Genomic DNA, 23,097 nt, shown 5'->3' with positions numbered 1-23,097 from the left:
AACAAAACCAAACACTAAGAATGTGAATCCACTACAGTCCAGTAAAATCCACTATATCAATCAATCAATCAATCAAATTTTATTTATATGGTGCCAAATAATAACAAAAGTTATCTTATGACACTTTACATACAGAGCTGGTTGAAACCAGACTCTTTAGCTAATTTACAGAAACCCAACAGAATCCTCTGGGAGCAAACACTTGGTGGCAGTGATGAGGAAAAATGTTCTTTTAAAAGGCAGAAACCTGGAGCAGACCCTGACTCTGGAGGATGGTTGTCTGCCGTGACCAGTTGGGGTTAGAGATAGAGGGTAAAGGAGGAGAAAGAGAGAGAGAGAGAGATTGGGGAGAAGGGGGGAAGTAGGGGGAGACACATGGATGCAATGGATGCACAGCAAACTTAACTAAAACTGTTACAAACTAGCACAGCTGGTGTTAGTATAATTACTGAATGAATTACAATAGTCTAGTCTGGATGTAATAAAAGCATGGACTAATTTTTCTGCATCATTCTGAGTTAAAATATGCCTGATTTTAGTAATATTACACAGATGAAAAAAGGCAGTTCTAGAAATCTCTTTTATGTGTGAGCTAAATGATTAATCCTGAACAAAAATGACTCACGGTGGTTTTGGGATCCAGTGTAACACCATCCATGGTGACTACTTCACTGGACACTGCACCCCTAACAGTTTTTGGGCCAAACACAATGATTTCAGTTTAATCTGAGTTTAACAGCAGAAAGTTGTTGTTTATCCAATCTTTAATCTGTTTAATGCACTCCTGTAGTTTAGTTAGCTGATCGGCTTCATCATGTTTAATAGATAAATAAAATTGGGTATCATCAGCATAACAATGAAAGTTGATAGAGGGTTTCCTTATTACATTACCTAAAGGAAGCATGTATAAGATAAACAGTATATAGTCCAAGCCCCCATACCCTGGTCTACTACAGTTCACTAGATGCCTATAGAGCCCCCTTTAGACTCCAGCAGATACTAGTTTAATTTTTATTCCAGTCTTCTTCCATCTGTGTCCACAGATTCTGTCAGACTGGTCCGTGGTTCTAGTCTGTGTTCAGGCAGACTGGAGGTCTGGTCCAACCAGTCCTGGTCCTCAGTGTGTGAAGGACACTTGGACCTTCATGGTGCTCAGGTGGTCTGTAGGGAGCTGGGCTGTGGGGCTCCTGCGCTCCTCCAGGGGGCGCTCTATGGAGAAGCGGAGGCTCTTGTGGCGCAGACGTTCCAGTGTGAAGGCCATGAGTCTGGTCTCCTGGACTGTGGAAGCTCAGGGTCACAGACCTGCTCATCTGGAAAAGTTGTGGATCTTTCTTGCACAGGTGGAGCTTTGATTTACAGCAACTTCTGTCAGTTCAGTCACTTTGATCTCAATTATCTTTCATTTTTATTTGATCGGATCCTGATGATGTCAGACTGATGGGAGGAGCTGGTCACTGTAACGGTACAGTACAGATCAAACATCATGGAGTATGGAAAGACATTGCATTTGGTTACTATATTTTTGACCCCTGGACCCTGAAGGCAGCAGATGTCATATGTAGTCGACTGGACTGTGGTTCTGCTGTTAATGCGGAATCTGGTTTATCTGGACTTTATATGGATTTTATATGGGCTATCAGCCCCTACTGTGTTCTCTCTACATCTACACTGATGGACTGTGTGAGAACAAATTCGTTCGAAAAAGCCACCATGTTCCTCACCTGTTCAGGTAACTCTAATGATGTTGTCCCTGGTAGATGGTCATGATACTGTCAGTGTTTTCCATTAACGTGTGTTTTATCTGTGTCAAACCAAACCAAGTTAGACAAGTTGGACAGTTGAAGTGAAACATCAAACACGTGGAGCTGAATTCAGTTCCAGTCCATGAATGTGGTCACATGACTCTGGTTTCCAACAGGCTGTTGAACAGCTCAGAAGGACTGGATCCATTTGTTTGGAACAGGACTTTGTGTCAATAAATGTGGTCTTTTTTCAGTTGTATGTGTGGGTCTGCTGGACTCTGAGGACACCATGAAAATATTACGGACACTAAACCATCTCCTTAAATGCAGATGTTTCACATGAGCCACATGTTTCCAGTTTTCTGATATGAACCATGGGTCACTGATCAAACACACTGCATTATGCTTAGATTATCTATCTATCTATCTATCTATCTATCTATCTATCTATCTATCTATCTATCTATCTATCTATCTATCTATCTATCTATCTATCTATCTATCTGTAGTTATTTTTAGTTATAGTTATAGTTATTGTATTTCTATTTTTTGTGGTATTTCTTGTGTGTGTACATTTGGTGTAGTGTTGCAGCTGGAACCTCAATTTCCTGTGAGCTCTGCCCAAAGGATCAATAGTTCTATCGAATCGAATCGAATCGAAATCACTGAACTCTGGGTTTCTCTGTCTGCTCATCAAACAAACTGCCTTTGAAAAGACGCAGCTCATGAATTGTTAATTTTCACTCTGATATAAAAATGATTGTGTCACCAGTGCTAATGCTGAACTAACTCTAACCTGACACTGAGGAGACAGAGTCGGCTGGAGGCCTGTTTTAGTCCAGTCTGAGTGTAGACAGTGCCCTCTGTTGGTATACAGTTCAACAACAGCAAAGACTCACTGTGTCCTTCACCTCCAGATCTCCACATTCAACATAAAAATGCCTTTTATCGTTGAGTTTGTTATTCCGTTTTCTACGAGGACATTGTGGGTCTGATTGAAATGGTCCATAAGTCATGTTTAGTCCATGTGTCACTAATGACTGAGAGGAGGTCTCAGCAGATCTATTGATGGGGTTTTGTGTCTTTAAACATGTCTCTGTGTTGTTGTGTGTCCACAGACTCTGTCAAACTGGTCCATGGTTCCAGTCTGTGTTCAGGCAGACTGGAGGTCTGGTCCAACCAGCCCTGGTGCTCAGTGTGTGAAGAGGATTTGGATCATAATGATGCAGAGGTGGTCTGTAGGGAACTGGGCTGTGGGGCTCCTTCTCTCCTCCAGGGGGCCCTCTATGGAGAGGGGGAGGCTCCAGTCTGGACCAGTGAGCTCCAGTGTGAAGGAAATGAGTCTGCTGTCCTGGACTGTAGAAGGTCCAGCTCAGCTGGGAAAACCTGTGGATCTGGAAAAGCTGCTGGACTCACATGTACAGGTACAAAGGGGGCATGGCTTTCATATTACACTGTGTTTCTTTGGGTGTTTTCACACTGCGTACTCGAGTTCATATCCGAGTACGTTGGACCCCAAAGTCCACTTAGTTTTATCAATGTGAATGCAAACATTCTGTGAGTACTGTACGCAAGTCCAGCTGAGAAGGTAGTCCTGGATACGGACTGCGTGGGCTCCAGTACTGTACATTGCAGTGTGAAAGTAATCTGTGCCGGAGACCGCACATGACATAGGGTATTTTCACACAGCGTACTCGAGTCTGTACCAGACTTGGATATGTTCACACCTTTCCCGCAGATGTTGCGTTCACAAATGCGTACAGTGGCCCATGCCCAAGTACGAATGGGTATTACAGGGCCGAAACAGTAGGTGGTGGTGTGGAAGGAATTCTGTCACTATCCAACAAATGCGGAAGTCAGAAGAAGACAAACCCTTACGTCATCAACCAAGAGACTGTTCTGTTCACAGACAATATTTTTCTACCAGTTAGCGTGTTTGAGGCAAAGTGAAGAAGAGCGACCTTTGTTGTCCCTGAACACCCTAAGGGCGTTTTCACACAGCATACTCGAGTCTATATCCGAGTATGCTGGACCCCAAAGTCCGCTTAATTTTGTCCATGTGAATGCAACCATTTCGTGCTTGAGTACCATACTCGAGTCCAGCTGAGAAGGTCGCCCTGGGTACGGACTGCCCATACTCCAGTACGGTACGTTGCCATGTGACGTTTTACGTGCCCGAGACCGGAAGTTACCTAATTACCATTCTGACAACGAAAGTGAGTTAATCACCACGAGACCATTGATGGTGCTCCTGTTGTCTCCTGAAAAAGCCTAGGATCCGCACAGCACAGCCTTATCGACCCAACCACTCTGTGATATAACAGGGACAACGAAGGTCACTCTTCTGCACTTTACCTCAAACAGGCTAACAGATAGACAAGTATTGCCTGTGAACAGAACAGTTGGTAAATTGATTATGTAAGGTTTTGTCACTTAAGTGTTTGTTGGATAGCGACAGAATGATTCTAAATGCAAAAAACACATTCTATGAAAGACGAAAAATAACTCTAAGAGGGAAAGCGTTTTGGGACAATGTCTTTTGATATATTAATTGGCAAAGAGTATGGCTATTTCCATACAAATACTGCATTAACAATAAGATAAGAGAGATTCATGTCAAGATTTTACACAGTATATATACCACTAATGCATATCTTTCTAAATTTTTAGATGTCAAAAATAAATATAACTTCTGTAATACTGAGCCTGAAACTTTAATACACTTATTCTATCAGTGCAACCATTCTATTACCCATTGGACTAAATTGGCAAGATATATATGGTGTAAAGTCAACACCCCATTGTAACTGATTGTAAGTCTTTTATTACATGTTATATTCACCAGGAGAGCAGCATTGAGTACATTGTCAACTTATTAATATTGTTTGGTAAATTCCATATCCATAAATGTAGAGTGTTGAAATTAACCCCCAGTTTGTACAGACTTCTGGCTGAATTGGAACAGTACATTTGCAGTATTAATCTTATAGACTCCCCCAAATGTGATAAAACTATCAAACTATATGAAGAACTTTCTTAAAGTGAAGTAATGTTTAAGAATCCCTTTGTATGTATTTGTTTGTTTTTGTTTGTATGTTAAAATTGTTGTAAGTTTTTGTGGCCTTGTCGATTGCATGTTTGATCTTTGTTAACTGTAATCTTTGAAGTAAAGGTAAAAGAAAAAAAAAAAAGGATTGCGAAAGAATTCCTTCCACACCTCCACATACTGTTTGGACCTTGTAACACTCACTCATACTCATAGTCGGGCACAGGCCACAGTACGTGCTTGTGAACTCAATATCTGCGGGAAAGGTGTGAGTGTATCCAAGTACAACACGGATCCGGATACCCAGTGTGAAAACACCCTCTGACTCACTTTCTCATGTTTCTGCTCAGATCCAGGAGGTGTCAGGTTGGTGGGACAACTGAGCCACTGTGCTGGTGCTTTGGAGATCCAATACCAGGGAGTGTGGAGACTAGTAGGGGACCAGCATAAAAAGTGGAACCTGAAGTATGGAGCTCTTGTGTGTCAGTATCTGGACTGTGGATCAGCTGTTTCAGTTACGAGAAGAGAAGATTCTAAATACACACTTAAGTGGTGGGTCTCATTTCCTTGTGTAAAGCTGACATCTGGACTGTGGGACTGTGTTGGACTGGACGGTTCCAATTATGCCTCATCTGGTGTGGATGTGGTCTGTTCAGGTACAAATGAACACAAACTGTGTCTTAAACTGAATTCTCCGTGACCAGATGGTTCTGATTCTGACATTTAACATTAAATCTAATGCATATTTTTATTTCATCAGTTGATTATTTCATCTCACTTCAATGTTTGTTCTGTAAAATGTGTCAAATATTGACCTTTGATCTTTTTAGAGTAAAAAAAAAAATCTGCATTGGCATGCTAGATTTCAAAAAATATTCCCAAGGCACACTGTAGGATTTGTGTAAAAATAGAATGCCTTCATTAGTTCATGGCAATCTTTTAAAATTTGGCAATATTTTAAAATTTTATTTTACTATTTTAAAAGATTGCTATGAACTAATAAAGGCATTCTATTTTTACCCAAATCTTACAGTGTTCCTTGGGAATATTTTTTGAAATCTAGCATGCCAATGCAGATTTTTTTTTTTTTTACTCTGAATAGCCAGACACACCACAAGTTTCCAAAGAGCACCTGTGGATAATTACCAAGAAGAAGACCCAGCAGCACTTCCACTCTGTTGGATTATTGACCTTTGATCTTTTTAACGTCCAGATCCCAAATGAACGTCTTCATTTCGAACAGATGAGGCTGAAAACACAAACTTATTACACAGAGTCTCATTTAGGACAAAAAGGACCTGTTGTTGACATGTGAGACTCTAAAACTACCACATGTTCGTCATTGTTTACCCATAAACCTAGGCAGCAGCGTCCTGGCTCAAAACATTCAACACGCTGTCCTGACTAAAACCACTTCCACACCTATGTGACTGCGCTCCCCGTCTTCTGCTGCAGTCACCTGCTCCCCCTGCTGGTCACATCAAACATCACCACGTTCAGAGTCTCCTGTACAGTCTGTAGTCAGACTGAATACCACCCCAGCTGATCTCTCCTCCTCTCCCAGCCCCTCACTAATGACAGCTACACCCCTCACTCACACCAGCTCACCTTTGAGGAACAATCTCTCTACTGGTCACCATCCTATTCCTGTTATTTCCGGTTCACGTATGGGGTTTCACACTGCTAAAAGGCATCGTAATATCACCAATCTCCGCCCATTAATATACACCGCAGTCATTGGTGCGTCCTTCTCTATAGGGTTATGGAATTGCCAATCTGCAGTGAACAAAGCAGATTTTATTGCTGCCTATGCCAACCATCACACACTGGACATCCTGGCTCTCACTGAAACCTGGATTACGCCTGAAAACAATGCAACCCCAGCCGCACTTTCTATCAGCCACACATTCTCTCATACCTCTCGTCCATCTGGACGAGGAGGTGGTGTGGGTCTGTTAATTTCCAACAAATGGAAACACAATCAACTCCTACCTTCAGTCAAATACAACTCCTTTGAATACCATGCCATCCTAGTGACAGCACCAGTCAAACTTTACATAATTGTCATTTATCGTCCACCAGGGCAACTGGGTGATTTTCCTGATGAGCTTGACACTCTGCTTTCCTCCATCCCAGAGCATGACTGCCCCATGCTAGTCCTCGGTGACATGAACATCCACTTAGACAATCCCAGCTTCTCAGATTTCATGTCACTAATACTCTCTTTTGAGCTACAGCGGGTTTGCAGTCCTCCAACCCACAAAGCTGGTAAAGAGCTCGATCTCATTTTCACCCGAAACTGCATCACAGATGCCCTCACAGTCACACCTTTACACCTGTCTGACCACTATTTCATTCAGTTCAGTGTGTCTCTCCCTGAAAAACACTCTGCTCCCTCCCCCATGGTCTCTTTCCGCCGCAACCTCCGCAATTTGTCCCCCACCCACTTCTCCACTGTCGTAGCCTCCGCTCTCCCTCCCCCCAGCACTTTTTCCTCCTTAGAGGTTAACGATGCCACTGAGTCTCTGTGCTCTACACTTAGCTCCTGTCTGGATAATCTGTGCCCTCTATCTACTAGACCCGCTCGATCCTCCCAGTCCCACCCATGGCTCAATGATAACCTCCGGTCGCTGCGTACCAACCTCAGAGCCGCAGAGAGAAAATGGCACAAAACAAAAAGCTCTTCTGACCTGATCACATTCCAGTCACTATTGGTATCCTTCTCATCCAGTGTCACTGCTGCGAAGAAGGCTTACTATAATAACAAAATTCATTCTGCCACCGACACCAAGAAACTATTCTCAACCTTTAAAACACTACTCAACCCTCCACCTCCACCGCCCACTACTAATCTGACAGCAGACAATTTTGCTTCATTTTTCACAAATAAAGTGTCTACTATCAGCAGTCAGTTCACTGATCCACCCATAGACTGCACGCCTCCTTCTTCAACATCATCATCATCACACACTGCTTCCTGTCCCCTGACTATGGCTACTACTAACTCAACTGATAAAAGCCCAACTGCGTCATTCCCCTCATTTACTCCCCTCACAGAGAACGAGGTGTCTAAACTCCTTTCCTCTAGCCGTCCTACAACATGCCTGTTGGACCCTATTCCATCCAACCTCTTACAGTCTGTAGCCCCTACTATCACAGCACCAATCACACATGTGATTAATGCTTCACTGACTTCAGGAACATTTCCTACAGTATTTAAACAAGCGCAGGTAACACCACTACTCAAAAAACCTTCCCTCACCCCCACTCAAGTGGAGAATTATCGACCAGTCTCACTCCTCCCATACCTTTCTAAGATCATCGAAAGGGCTGTTTTCAAACAGGTCACAGAATTCCTCTCCCAAAATAACCTCCTTGACATCAACCAATCTGGCTTCAAAATCGGCCACTCCACTGAAACGGCTCTGTTGTCTGTGACAGAAGCCTTGAAAGAGGCTAGAGCAGCAGCCAAGTCTTCAGTACTCATTCTACTGGACTTATCAGCAGCATTTGACACTGTCAATCATGATATCCTGTTATCCATACTCTGGAACATGGGCATCACAGGCCACGCACACTCCTGGTTTCAATCTTACCTTACTGGTCGGTCCTTCAGTGTGTCCTGGCTAGGGCACACATCAGCAGTTCACCGCCTCACCACGGGGGTCCCCCAAGGCTCTGTGTTGGGCCCCCTCCTTTTTGCCATATACACCACCTCACTCGGTCAGATCATCCACTCACACGGCTTCTCATATCATTGCTATGCTGATGATACCAAGCTCTATCTGTCATTCCCACCTGATGACTCCACAGTCTCAGTGCGGATCTCAGATTGTCTCTCTGACATATCTGCATGGATGAAAGCCCATCACCTTCAGCTGAACCTGTCCAAAACTGAACTGCTGGTCTTCCCAGCTAAGCCAACCATACAGCAGGACATCTCCATCACTATTGACTCCATACCTCTGGCTCCTACCAGTGTAGTACGTAACTTGGGAGTCATGATTGATAATCAGTTGACCTTCACGGATCACGTTGCCTCTGTCACCCGATCATGCCGTTTCACTCTGTTCAACCTAAGAAAGATCAGGCCATACCTAACCGAACAGGCCACCCAGCTCCTGGTGCAGACTATGGTTATCTCCCGTCTTGACTACTGCAATGCTCTTCTAACGGGCCTCCCAGCTTGTGTTGTCAAACCACTACAGATGGTCCAGAATGCAGCAGCGCGTCTGGTCTTCAATCAGCCTAAAAGGGCACATGTCACCCCCTTACTCATTGAGTTACACTGGCTACCCATAGCTGCCCGCATAAAATTCAAATCTTTAATCCTAGCCTACAAAATTCTCCGTGGGTCTGCTCCTGTCTACTTAGGTGCACTAATAAAAGCTTATGTCGCCCCACGACCACTCCGCTCGTCTGGGGAACGTAGTCTGGTGGTCCCCAGACCTTGTACAAGACAATCCAGGCTCTTTTCATGGGTCGTTCCACGTTGGTGGAATGCTCTACCAAGTGCTACAAGAACAGAGTCATCCCTGCCTATCTTCAAGAAGCTCCTGAAGACCCAGCTCTTCCGAGAGCACCTCCTATCCTAGCACTTTCAAACATTCCATTTTAAATATTCTAATAAGGTTTTTCCCAGGACAACCACAGATTCTTTCACGATTATCTCTGGACCTGCTGCGGTGGTCCGGCCTCTTCCCTGCCCTCATCATCACCACTCACTTATCCTCAACCGCCTCCATGTGTCTCCCCCTACTCCCCCCTTCTCCCCCTCTCCCCCAGTCCCTATCTCTATCGCTCTCTCTTTTTCCCCTTCTCTACTCTCTCTCTTTAACCCCAACTGGTCAAGGCAGACGGCCATCCTCCAGGAGTCTGGGTCTGCTCGAGGTTTCTGCTGTTAAAGGGAAGTTTTTCCTCGCCACTGTCACCAGTCACAAGTGTTTGCTCCTGGAGGATTCTGTTGGGTTTCTGTAGAATTGACTTAGAGTCTGGTTTTGACCAACTCTATATATAAAATGTCAAGAGATAACTTTTTTGTGATCTGGCGCTATATAAATAAAATTTGATTGATTGAGTGATTTAATTGGTTTTCCCCTGTAAGTCGCTTTGGAAAAAAGCGTCTGCCAAATGCGTAAACATAAACATAAACCCCTTTTTAAGGGCAGCTGTGCTCTAAATGACAGATTCCTCCATAATCACATCCAAAACTCATGTGGATCAAATCCATCTGTGTCATTGAGGATCATGTATTCTCTGACTGCTTGTTTGTGCTCATGTGTGCTGCTTGGTCCAATCATGTCTCTGTGTGTGGACAGATCTGCTGCCTCAGCCCAACATCTCCCTGTCTGACGGGGTCTTTGAGGTCTACCAGCAGGGGTTCCGGGTGCTCATGGGCTCCGACTTCACCATCACATGCTCCATCCAACCACAGTACCCAGGAGGCTCCTTCCAGCTGATCTCTGACACCAAGAAGCAGCAGAACCGCACCCTGCCAGCTGTCAATCATTCTGCCCACTTCCTGGTGTCTGCCGCTGGCCACGCCCACCGAGGGGACTACACATGTGTATATCACGTGGATGTTTTCAACCACAACTTCTCCTCGTCTCAGAGCCGAGCCCTCTATATCACTGTTGGAGGTAACTTCAGGAGAATCACACACAAAACACCCACAATGCATCAGTAACAGTCACATGACCATGTTCAATAACATTCCCAGTGAGTAGAGTGACTAGATGTGAGGAGAACCATGTTAGAACCAGTGGCGATTTCTCATAGACTGCAAGGGAAGCCCGGCTTCCCCTAAGATTACGGAAATTAAACGGTCAAATATGTACTGTTGTGTTGACATTTCATTGACTACAAATGTGTTAGAACACGTTCATCTCACAGACGAGTTCGTTCAGAATCAGCTTTTTCACAAATCAATCACTCGATGTTGTTCACTTCTCATACATTCCTGTTGCGCTGTTTTCTCATTCGATCTCTGCTCAGTGCATTTGTCCGTAGACGCTCAGCGTCCATGCACTTCAATGGGACTGAGTGGAACAGTTTTTATCATTGTCTCAAAACTGGACGGTAATTGGATAAATGCCACGATGTTGTCCCGCCCCTCCCGGCGTCTCTAGGGGTGAATGGAGCTGTGGGCGGCGCTCGGCCAGGCTGGATGCCAGGCTTCCACATGCTGATTGGAGGATCAGTCGAAAGGCTGAATCCCGTTTGATTGACAGCTATATTGAGATCTACTCCTTCATTTGACAGAATTCAGTTTAATACTGTCGCACATTCTGCTGTGAAATTGAGAGAGGAACCACAACAAAATTCTTGTTCATTTCTTTCACTGTAAATAAAACACACTCATTGTACTTACTTGTTTCAATGTAACATAATTTCAACATTTTTTGTTTACTTGCTACGGTAAGGTCACTGACCATTTTCTTAAAAAGGAACGGAGGGCTGAATTTATGTTTAAATAACTTGACTTTTTTTTTTTTGATGTAAGCCAACAATGAGCTTCCCCTCTTTGAAAGACGAGCAGCCGCCACTGGTTAGAACTGATATCAGGCAAACACAGTCCAGCTGAACCTTCAGAGTGTTAGCGTGTTCTTTTGTTGGAAGCTCCAAGAATAAGTCTGGATTCTTTTAGGTCTATTTTTATAAATGTATTTATTGACTTGATCTGATCATAAACAAAATATTATTCAGCTGAGGATCCACACCCCAAGCAGGGAAATGGATCCAGACATTCCAATGCATATCATCTTTATAATCCTTGTAAACTGATCTCCAAACTATGGGCTGAACCCCTTGTGCTAGGTGGGCTGGGTCACAGAAAATGGACTGGTGTTATCTGACTTTAAAGTCAGGCAGATGTGATACCTCAACTCTATGTAAAACTCCCTATTTAGTGTTTACCTCTTATCTCCTGTTGTTTACGATCGTCTGTGAGCATGTGTGTTTAAAAGTGTGCCTAAGGTAAAACCTAAGTCCTGTGATCATAAATCTGTCAGTTTAGTATGTGACCAAGATGTGACCTCTGCTACCAGTGAAAGAAAGAAATCTAGTGACACAAAGGAATCCTAACTAATACTGACTAATACTAATACTGACTGATATGTGATTAAACTTAAAAATCCAACTATCTAAATTAAAATAATATTTCAAGAGACTGGGCTGAACCGATAAACACATTTATTCTGACATCAGTTCAAACCAGTTTGGTTTTAAACCAGGTTCAATGTGAAGCCTAGTTAGTTTCCACAGTTAAATGTGCAGCTGTATGTGTGTACGTGTGGACCACATGTATAGGGTCTAGAGGTGGTCCACTGGTATCAGTCAGCCTATGAGCTGCAGCAGATGGTGGTCTGTAGAAACACAGCTGGAGATGGACACATGCACTGGTGTCAAATCTGTCCAATAGAACAACTACACTTCAACAACATCAACCAAGGCATTGAGGTGAACTTCAGCTCAGAACTCAAGACTGTTTTTATTAGTTTTTTTGATGAATGAATATTTCTGTTGAGTTGCAGATTCTTGCACCACGAGCAAAGTTGCTTCTTTGTTTCATTGTTCTCTGTAATGGTGTTCCATACAAAGGTGGGTAAAAATAAAATTGTGAGAGAGAGAGAGAGAGAGAGAGAGAGAGAGAGAGAGAGAGAGAGAGAGAGAGAGAGAGAGAGAGAGAGAGAGAGAGAGAGAATTCAAGTGATTTGCTGGACATATAGAAGAGAAACTGCAACAGAAGTATCGATCTCATCACACTAGTATCGAGCCAATACCAATACACACACACCTTAGTATCGATACTATCGAAAATCAAAATTAAGTAGATGAACATATTCCTATTAACAATTGACAGTTAAAATTACTCACTTTTTATGAGTAATTTGTTGCGTAATCTGTTGGGATATGAAAGGTGGATTTTACCTCATTTCTTTTAGTGTGTTATAGCGGGTAAATTTAATCGCATTTTACTCAAAATATGGTGTAGACTCTACTCAACCAAAATGAGTGCAAATTGTTACCTTACTTTTATTGAGTAGATTCTAAAGGTTTGTTTTTACAGTGTAAGGAGATGTTGAAACTAAAAGTATAAACTGGGTTAAAAGCTGTCCATCATGCCCCCAGTCCAAGCCTGTGGGGACAGTGTTCTGATGTGGGGTTGGTTCAGTTGGTCACATCGAGGTTCAACCTTCTGTGTCCATAAAAGGAGCTCAGCTCAACCTGAATAGACTGAATGACCTAAAAATACCAACGGTACATTCAACCATCCGTTCCAAAATGGGTTTGATCTTTGACATATTCACGTCATTGACTTGAAACAGTCATAAACATTTTGTGGATCAGTTTTTCCTCTGTAATGATACCAGCTGGAGCAGCTTAATGGAGGTCAGATCAGAACCAGGGATGAACCCAGTTCTGTTGGTCCTGGTTCAGAGTGGATCTGGTTCAGTTTTAGGCTGTTTCAGGTTCAAACCTCGGGACGTGGATGTGCAGAAACACAAGACCAATGTAGACGTCTGATTTCAGATCTGGAAGAACTCTGAGCTCATTAACACTCACACTTTGAAAATATTCAATTACAACATCAGCTGTTGTTTCTGTGAACTCTACTCACATTTACAGGGCCGGACTGAGACTCATTTTCAGCCCTGGAGTTTCATACTTCAGACCCGCCCACTTTAGATCACGACCAATTATTATTAAAATCATGGAATTATAACCTTACATGTTAGGTCTACACACTGTTCTCCAAAGCCTTGTAATTCAGTGTATTTTCTAAAATATTTCCAATTCAGCACAAGTAAAGGTTGCTTCACAATGTGGATTTATTTCAACAGTGAGTACACATCGACATCTCCAACATTATCATTCCTCACAACACAACAACAACAGAATCTATATTTTTGTTCTTATAACTGTTAACATTTTTCAAACCTTTAAAATGTTTGAAATGAAATAAAAGAATATATAAAAATGTTAAATAAAAAAATAATAAAAAAAAAAATAAAGCTTGCTGCACTTTCTAATAACTCTATCATTTATGTATCCTCTGCAACAAAAGATTTCCATCACAACTTACTTGCGGTTTGTTCCAGGGCCGGACTGAGACTCATTTTCAGCCCTGGAGTTTCATACCTCAGACCGGCCCACTTTAGATCACGACCGATTATTATTAAAATCATGCAATTATAACCTTACATGTTAGGTCTACACACTGTTCTACAAAGCCTTCTAATTCAGTGTATTTTCTAAAATATTTCCAATTCAGCGCAAGTAAAGGTTGCTTCACAATGTGGATTTATTTCAACAGTGAGTGCACATCCACATCTCCAACATTATTATTCCTCACAACACAACAATAACAGAATCTATATTTTTGTTCTTATAAGTGTTAACATTTTTCAAACCTTTAAAATGTTTGAAATGAAATGAAAGTATAAATTTATTAAAAATTAAAAAAATAAATAAAAATAAAGCTTGCTGCACTTTCTAATAACTATTATTTTTGTATCCTCTGCAACAAAAGATTTCCATCACAACTTACTTGCGATTTGTTCCATCGATGCTATTGAAAACTTTTGGTATAGTGATATTAGGGGTATGATGAGGATGATAAGAAAAAAATATGTGTATCCTGTGACTGAGGGCGAGCAAAGCAATCAAAGCTAACAACAGACTCATCTTCATCTGTGTCATTTGTGCCTAGTGGTTCAGGGCTGTGCTGCTGAGCTGCTCCTCTGTCATCAGTAGACTCTGCTCTCCCTTTCACACTTCCTCCAGTTTCCCTAGACTCGCCTGCACCTGTATCACAATAAAAAATAATATCTACAGACATTTTGACTTACTGAACTAATTAAGATATTTACATTGGCAAAATATGCAGGCTTATTTAATATTACTTTATGCTATTGCCTTTCAGTTGTGGGCTTTGTGTATTTACTGTCTCACTTTTAATAATAAAAAATAAAATAGGTCAGGACTATCATTTGGGTCTAGAAAGTGGTTTTAGGAGAACTAATGCTTGTTCACACAGTCTGTTCCAACAGCTCACCTTTTCCTTCCATCCTGACAGGAGCAATCCCCTCATCACTACTGGCTCCTGGCTCTGCTTCTGACACTAAAGCACATTTTAAAAATGCTCAGAATTCTCAGCACAAATCTTCTATTTTCAAAGCCTTGGTGTCAGTTTCATTCATGTAGTGCTGAATCCTGGAGCATCTCAGAGCACCTTTCATACTGAACAGGCCTACACCATACTCTTCATTGGAGCCTATTTATTCTAATAATCTTCCCTCTCTGAGCAGTCCTACCTGCCCACTCTGGACTTGTGGGCTCATGGCTGGTGTCTGCTGCTGGATGTTCTTTCTGACTCTGAGGAGCTACAAGACAAAGTTTCCCACTTTCGTGGCGTCGCATCATACTATTATTTAAATGACATAACGTTATGTTACACGCCACAATGCCACACAATTCATTGACTCGATAATTAACAAGCTTGAAAGGTGGTTTACCCGGTTCGTCGTCCTTATTAGTTTCCAAACGGGAGGTCGTTTTTGTGACAAAGTTGCAGATTTTGTCACATTTGGCTGCGTTTGCTTCCAGAGCTTTCCTCTTTTTAATTCTTGTCTTCTCTACACCACCTTTGTTCTTTCTATTATCCATGTTTCAAACAGCAAACACAGCTGACCATCCACAGCCTGCAGAGCACAGATGGTATATGCTCCACAGCTACAGTACAGAGCTACTAACCGTATGCAAGGACATGTTACGCCAGGTCACGGTGTGTCCGCAAAAAAAACAGGAAGAAAACAAAGAGTTTGCTAGCAGAGGGGGTGTGGCCCAGGAACAGCGGCTGCAGATTACGTGATCAACTCAGTGCTATGACTGAACACCGGCCCCCAAAAAATAAATAAATAAATAAAATATTAAATACATATTTAAAGTGAACTCCGGCCCTCGCGGCCCAAATATTATACCGGCCCACCGGGAATTGTCCCGGTCCTCCCGATTAGCCAGTCCGGGCCTGCACATTTAGACAAAAACCAAACTTCAGTCTGAACTCAAACACAGAATCCCAAAGAGCTCAGTATGAACATCCTGATGAGGAAAATATTTCCAGTTGGTTCATATTTTTTTCAGACAGAATATGTTCCATCAGTTCATGTGAATGTGTTCCATTTTGTGCATTATTGATCTGTTCAGTTCTGTTCACACTGTGAGCAGCAGAATAGTGACTAACAGACAAGGTTTGAAAGGTTTTCCCAGACATCAGGACACTTTAGGTCCAATGTGATGGTTTTTTGTCTTTCAGCCCCTGTGGTGGATCTGATCATCAGGGTGGTGCTCATCATCCTCATCTTGATCATAGGGAACGTTTCCCTCTACTTCTGCTGTCGGGTCAGTTCACACCTTTGTTCAACACACTAAACACACTTTAATGCTGACATTGGACATTTCTGCAAAACTGTTTTTCAGCCCAATATTTCTCACATGTTCCAACGGCTCATGGTGCATTTCAGATGTCAGTAAAGAAATGACGTTCATGTGTATATTTAATGGTTTTTATGGTTGAGCTTGGCTTGGTTTAATGTGGAAAAACAAGGTCTACGGTGACTTTATTAGTACCCGTAGGTAGATTTGTTCTGCAGTCTGGAAAAGAGCATTTCAAACACAAAAAACATTAAAACGACAGGACACATTCAGGGGACAGATTAAAAACAGCACAGACAAAAGACATGGACAGGTACTACCAGCAGCTCACTGATCATGGTTAAAACAGTCTAGAAATAAAGAGATAAAAAAACAGACTAAAATGAATAAAAGTCATCAGATATCATTAAAAATGCTAATATAAAACCTTTAAAAAGCATGAAAAAAATAACATGATATAATGATATAATACTAGCGACAAAATCTAATGCACAGGTCTCAAACATGCGGCCCGGGGGCCAAATCCGGCCCGCCAAAGGCTCCAGTCCGGCCCTTGGGATAAAATTGGTTTAATGCAAAAATAACACTAAAATATTAACAATCCTTTTAGTTCAGGTTCCACATTCAGACCAATTCAATCTCAAGTGGGCAGGACCAGTAAAATACCATTATAATAACATATAAATAATGTCAACTTCTCATGTTGCTCTTTGTAAATGTAAATATTTTCATGTATTTACACTAAAACAATGTATAATTTTGCAAAAAATGCAAATAACCAGAAATGTCTTAAGAGAAGTAAGTAAAATTTTAACAATATTCTGCCTGTTACTCAATGTTTTGTGTATTTGTAGACCCACAGTGATCTGTAAGTTATAATGTACATGTGTAAATGACAAACTGAGGCAGAATATTGTTAAAATTTAACTTATTTTTTCAGATTGTTCATGTTATTCACATCTTTTGAAAGGATAATTTGTAGATGTAAACCTTTTCATAATGTAAATCAACTTTTCCCACTCTAAAACAACAAGTTTGACGTTGACAGTATTTATATATTATTATGTTATTATTTTACTGGTTTGGCCCACTTCAGATCAAATTTAGCTGAATCTGGCCTGTGAACTAAAATGAGTTTGACACCTCTGATCTAATGTCAGCATTATTGTCTGTGATCAGGTTGTTTTATTCAGTGATTAAATGGACTTTACATGGACTTAGAGACACGAGCGTGACCAGGACATGTTTGATGTTATATTTGTTCCAGGCCAAGAGGGGGCAGCTCAGACGGAAGTCAGGGAGAAGACGATGATCTCCACATCCATGTCCACGTCCACAGTCCAACATGAAGAAGAAGAGCTGGTTGTGTTTGTGCTGTTTGTAACTTTGTCCCAGTTCTTTTTCTGGAGTCATGGTCCAGTCTGAATGTTCAGTGGGTTTTACTTTGCTGTAGTTCCTTGTTGTTATTGAAGTTTGACTAAAACATATTCAGTCCTAACAGAAGGGACAGCAGAGCAGCAGTTCAACAGTTAGGTTAAAGCTCACACATGAACTCAGCTCTGAAAGAAGCTGCAAACACTTGGAAATACTTTTCATATGGTGGAATTCAGCGATGTTATTGGGCTTTTCCTTTACATTTACACACCAGAGTTCTTTTATTGAGTCTTTCACTTTGTTTTTTATTTCATTATTATATTCTACATGTTTGTAAGTTTTTCATATTTTTCCATGTCAATGAGAGTACATGTGTATAGGATACTGGCAGTTGCCATGGAAACACCAGCATTTCTCCAACTCTGGACCGACGGACCTGCTGACATGATGTCGGATAAACCTGTCAGGTTTAATTTTTATCTCTATACATATTTGAAATATTTGTTATGACTTCATGTATGTTTTCTTTTTCTTTCTTTCTTTGCTTCTTTTTTTTTTAAATCACTGCCTTAGTATCATTTTTCTGTTTTTTACTGTAAAGATTGAGCCTGAGATGAAGACTGAACAATCTGAATTTTGAATGTACAAATTTAAAACATGCATTACTGATTAAATCACCTTTAATATTTTTGCTTCTTTAATGCTCCATGTATCCATATAAGCTCCTTTTACTCTGTATGTTCATCATTATTATGACTTGTATATCCGATGCACGTATAATGAATAGTTCTCCTATTAAAGTCTTTGTGTGAACAGCAGTGTGTTATTCATTGCAACATTAACAGGTTTGATCAGTTAGAGTAGTAGAGGACCGCACCGCAGGGTGAATCAACAATAATATAAATCTAAAGTAAAAACTACAACTTTAAACATAGATTGAAATATACAAACAATGGAAATAAATGAATAATGTGTCTTGTAGTTATACATTATTTAAACAGAAACATATTGATGACGTTACAAAGTCCATTAATGCTTGATTTGGAAAAAAAAAAAGTCCAATTGAGATATTTTCCAACTCTGAAAAAAAAATTACAGCAGCGAAAAACACTGATATTCATCCATTACAATAAATAAATAAATCCATGTTCTGATGGTCGTTCATTAAAATTGGATCATAAAGACTGATGTTTGATTTTATGTCACAGTGGATGGATTTCATTTACACATCGTTAGCCTCAAGGCATAATTGCCTAAGTCATATTTTTGGCCAAATTGTGATATCTGCAAACTTTACTTTCCTGACACAACTGATTCATTTCATATAGCTATCACAGTTTTTTTTTTTTTCCAACAATATGACTTTGGCAGTTATGCCATTAATCTAACAGTATTATGATTTGAGTTTTGTCTTACAGAAATCAATGATATAGAAGTTAATAATGCCATTAATACAGCTCATATTCAACTGACATTTAAAATCAGTAAGTTGACATTTATTTAACAAATAAACTTCATATGAATATTTACTGTTAAATACAGTATATGTCATGGACAAAAGAGCAAAAATGTACAGTCTGTCAAAGTGTGTACATGTTCACTTATATTTGTGGAGCAGAGTAATGTGTATAAAATATCCAAATGTCAAAGCAAACGAGAAACCAGCTTCACCTGGACTGTAGTGATGGGAAGTTTGGCTCTTGTAGCTCGGCTCCCAAACAGCTCTTGACCCTATAACACCAAATGTATCATTCTTTATCGAATACGCATTGAATTCATTCACCAGAGGCCTTTCCAGTGACACTACAAGATTGTCATTAATGAGGAAGGAGGCAGAACTTCGCCAATTTTGAAAAGGAATTATCAATTTGTTAGACATGTTTGTGTTATATTATGTTTTTATTTGTTTATATATATATATATATATATATATATATATATATATATATATTTGAACATTGAGACCCAATGTATCAAATATGATACAAAATTGAAACTCATACATGTTTCAGTGACTGAAAATGGTGGTTTTGTGTGGATGAAAGGCCTGTCCCAGTGTTTTTCAGCCTTGGGGTAGGGACCCCACATGGGGTCGCCTGGAATTCAAATGGAGTCGTCTGAATTTTCTAGTAATTGATAAAAATAAAAATGTACCAATAAAAAATATATGGTGAGTTGAGAGAGACGATCACAATCCATTAAAGACATGACAAACTCTGAAGCTGAAACTGAAGCACTGTGGTTCTGTTTATCTTTCAAATGTTCATTGTGGTCGGTTTCAGATGCTGCAGCTCTTTCATAATTCATAGTTTGAGTTCTTGTTTGTTCAGTATTAATTGTCAGCCTTGTAAATCCAAGCTGGACTGACTGTACATATCCTGACCAAGGAAAATACAATTCTCCCTTTGTGCAGTAATCTACACCTGGATTTTCTGCCCCCATCCATAATAATATACATTATGTAGACTAAATGTTGTCTAAAATTAACGTTGATTTGCAACATAATATAGCAAACTATTACATGATCAAAAACAAATTACAGCAAAAAAAAAAAGTCTCCGTTTTGAATGTCTGGGGTCGCCAGAAATTTGTGATGTTAAAATGGGGTCACAAGCCAAAAAAGGTTGAGAAGCACTGGCCTAATGTGTAACTATGACAAATCTGGGTGTTACGCCCTAGTCTAGGGTCGTAACACTGGGTGATTTAAAATGAACGACATAAAGACAATATAATGGATAAGATAACATGAATTTGATTTGATGAGTCATGTCACTTTACAGCAGTGCCTTTTGTTCTACAATTGATGCGAGTAATCATGTCATGTTGATTTCTAACTCTAGTCTGTTTTCGGTCTTGGTCTCACCTTAGTGTGTCATGGTTTGGATTCCAACACTACATGTAGGTTCAAAACCCCTCAGACCATGATCTAGTGCACTGATGCATGTGAAACAATGACAAACAGTCTCATGGTTTAGCATGTTTCCAGGTCAGTTTACAAGGCATGACTACCATTCTATACTTCAACACCTATTGCACATGCAACAAGACAATGACCCACAACATACATCCAAGCTCTGTAACGATCATGTAGAAAGAAAACAATAGACTGGAGTGTTATATATCATGGAATGTCCTGCCCACTCACCTAAATCCTATTGAACTGGAATGAACTGGATCACAAGGTCACACAGGAGGACTATTCAACCAGTCAACAGCACCTGTGGCAAGTTTTAAATGAAATGAGGCACGGCAAAGTATTTCAGCTGAATGTTTGGAGAAAATAACTGTCCAGATACTAAGAGTATGTAAAACTGTTAGAGCTGTTAAAAAAGAAGAAAATGAAGTTGAACTGTTTTTTTTGTTTTGTTTTGTTTTTTACCACAATCTGTTCGTTTACATATTTATTTGGTCAAAGTAAATCTTCATAGTGTTAAATGACCCAAAAGAAGAAACAAATTTGTCTCAGAGAAAATAAAAGACCAGGTATTTCCACACTTTTGACAGGTACTGAACTAATTTTAGTCTCTGATCAGATCTTGTCCTGAACTGAATCAATAAAACAGAAAGTGGCTCCAGTGAAATCTAATGTGTAATGAAATCCATCCAGAGAATAACTGTATCCAACAGCTGACCCTGCTTATTTTCCCTCCTCAGATGATGTGTGATGTTTACCTCCACCAGGAGGTATTGTGATCACTTTGCTTTGTGTGTTTGTGTGTTTGTTTGTTTGTTTGTTTGTTTGTTAGCAGCTTTATGGGAAAACTATTACAACCATCTTTACCAAATTTTACCCACAGATAGGCCTAGGCCCTGGAATGAACCCATTAAATTTTGGGCCAAGTAGGCCAAAGTTCAAGGTCAAAGCAAGGTCACAAAATCAAAAATTTTCCTATCTCTCATCATTGAGCAATTTTCGAAAATTCATAAAAAAATTCTAAATGACTTCGATTAGCCTCCGATTTGATCCACCCATAGCTTATACCAACATCTTGTATCTGGCTCAAAATTGTCCACATCCACTGTGGAATGTGGACTCTGTGGACATTTCAATTTAACATTGAAAATCCCATTTACCACACATTTTTCATTATAACTCAACAAATACTGATTGGAATTGAATATAATTTGACATGCACATGACTGGTACCAAGCTTCAATTTTTTCTGTAGTATGGAACAACCTTGAAACTGTTGAATTTTTTTTTTAAATAGTCGATCCACACATGCATACCGTTCGTTGTGCTTGGCGGAGGTTTGCGTTCTCTGAACACATGTTGTATGTTGCAGACTGTCAGGATGTTTGATCACAGAGGAAGGATGTTCTTCTCTGGTCTCAGCCCTAAAGTCCAATCCATCCAATCTCAAACTGCTAGACCTGAGCTACAACCATCCAGGAGACTCAGGACAGGAGCTGTCTGCTCTAGTGGAGGATCCACACTGGACACTGTCAGGTGTGGACTGAGCTGATGCACACACAGGTAATGTGTGATAGAACAGGTGGAGCTGAAAGGAACACTCCTTTACTGAAGTTACAGATCACGGTCACAGATACAGACATAAAATATGAGATTGACAGGAATCATTCATTGAACATGAACAGAAAAAGCTTCAGTAGAGTAGCTCAGAGTGATGTAACTGCATTAAAATGAACAAGAAACTGAAGAAAACAAGGGGTGGTCTAATCATTTTATCTACGACGGTTTGTCAAGTACCAGTTGGTCCTTCACTGATTTACCTCCTAATTTACCTCCACTGTCCTCTGCCAACCACACCATTGCAGAATGCCTCACAGTGTTGTCACCCCTAAAAGAGGCAACTTAGGAGCTTTCATCTGAAACATCAGTGACTGGACCAAAGGTCGTACTGCTCATACTTATGCTGAGGCATACTTTAGCAGCAAAGATGCAAGAAGTGACTGATGACAGTGCTTCACAACTCTGCAGTGCATTATTGCATCTGAAGACTGAGCCATTATGAAGTCCTGTTACAAACTGCTCTGACCACTTTCCTAGCTCTTCGCCTTAAAACAATGGAATTTTACAATCGCACAAATGCACAGAATGCTGCAAAGATGTTAACAGCAGAATGTGCTGCGATAGTGAGAGAACACTCGCCAGAACATTTTAAAAGTAATTATTGATAAGAAAGTGGTGCTGATTCACATTTCCAAGCAGTAGAGAGTTGTGTCTGTGACAAAAATAGAGCAGTGAGGAGTTTATAATAAATACAGACACTGATTATTCCAGTTAATAGAGTTGAGATTTTAGGTACAGGTGTTTTGTTTTATTTTTACTGAGCTCTCAATGCTCTTACAGAAGCCTTTGAATTGAATAACGTGATTTTCTTGATCAGTTGGATGATTAAAAAAAAAAAAAGTACTACAGAGTTCCTGAGCACAGGAACTCTTTTTCACTCAGATATTCTGTGGGGTTGTTTTTAAAACATTTGCAGCAACTTACATAAAAAACCCATTAACATAGCTAATAAATGGTGAACTACT

The 23,097-nt window shown here is 40.5% G+C and overlaps 1 protein-coding gene across 1 annotated transcript in view; it reads left to right on the top strand.

Annotated features, from left to right (window-relative positions):
- Nucleotides 1–18,057, top strand: part of LOC115417934 (scavenger receptor cysteine-rich type 1 protein M130-like) — a 44,811-nt gene extending 26,754 nt beyond the window's left edge. Inside the window, exons 5-9 of the mRNA XM_030132156.1 lie at nt 2,861–3,166; nt 5,139–5,444; nt 10,107–10,427; nt 16,106–16,191; nt 17,492–18,057. Coding sequence (XP_029988016.1) covers nt 2,861–3,166; nt 5,139–5,444; nt 10,107–10,427; nt 16,106–16,191; nt 17,492–17,536 — 1,064 coding nt within the window. The 3' untranslated portion in view covers nt 17,537–18,057. The remainder of the gene's footprint in view (nt 1–2,860; nt 3,167–5,138; nt 5,445–10,106; nt 10,428–16,105; nt 16,192–17,491) is intronic.
- The last annotated feature ends 5,040 nt before the right edge of the window (nt 18,058–23,097 follow it).

This window comes from Sphaeramia orbicularis, chromosome 1 (assembly GCF_902148855.1).
Source record: "Sphaeramia orbicularis chromosome 1, fSphaOr1.1, whole genome shotgun sequence".
Taxonomy (NCBI): Eukaryota; Metazoa; Chordata; class Actinopteri; order Kurtiformes; family Apogonidae; genus Sphaeramia; species Sphaeramia orbicularis.
Note: the sequence above shows the minus strand (reverse complement) of the source record. Positions and strands in the feature narration are given on the sequence as shown.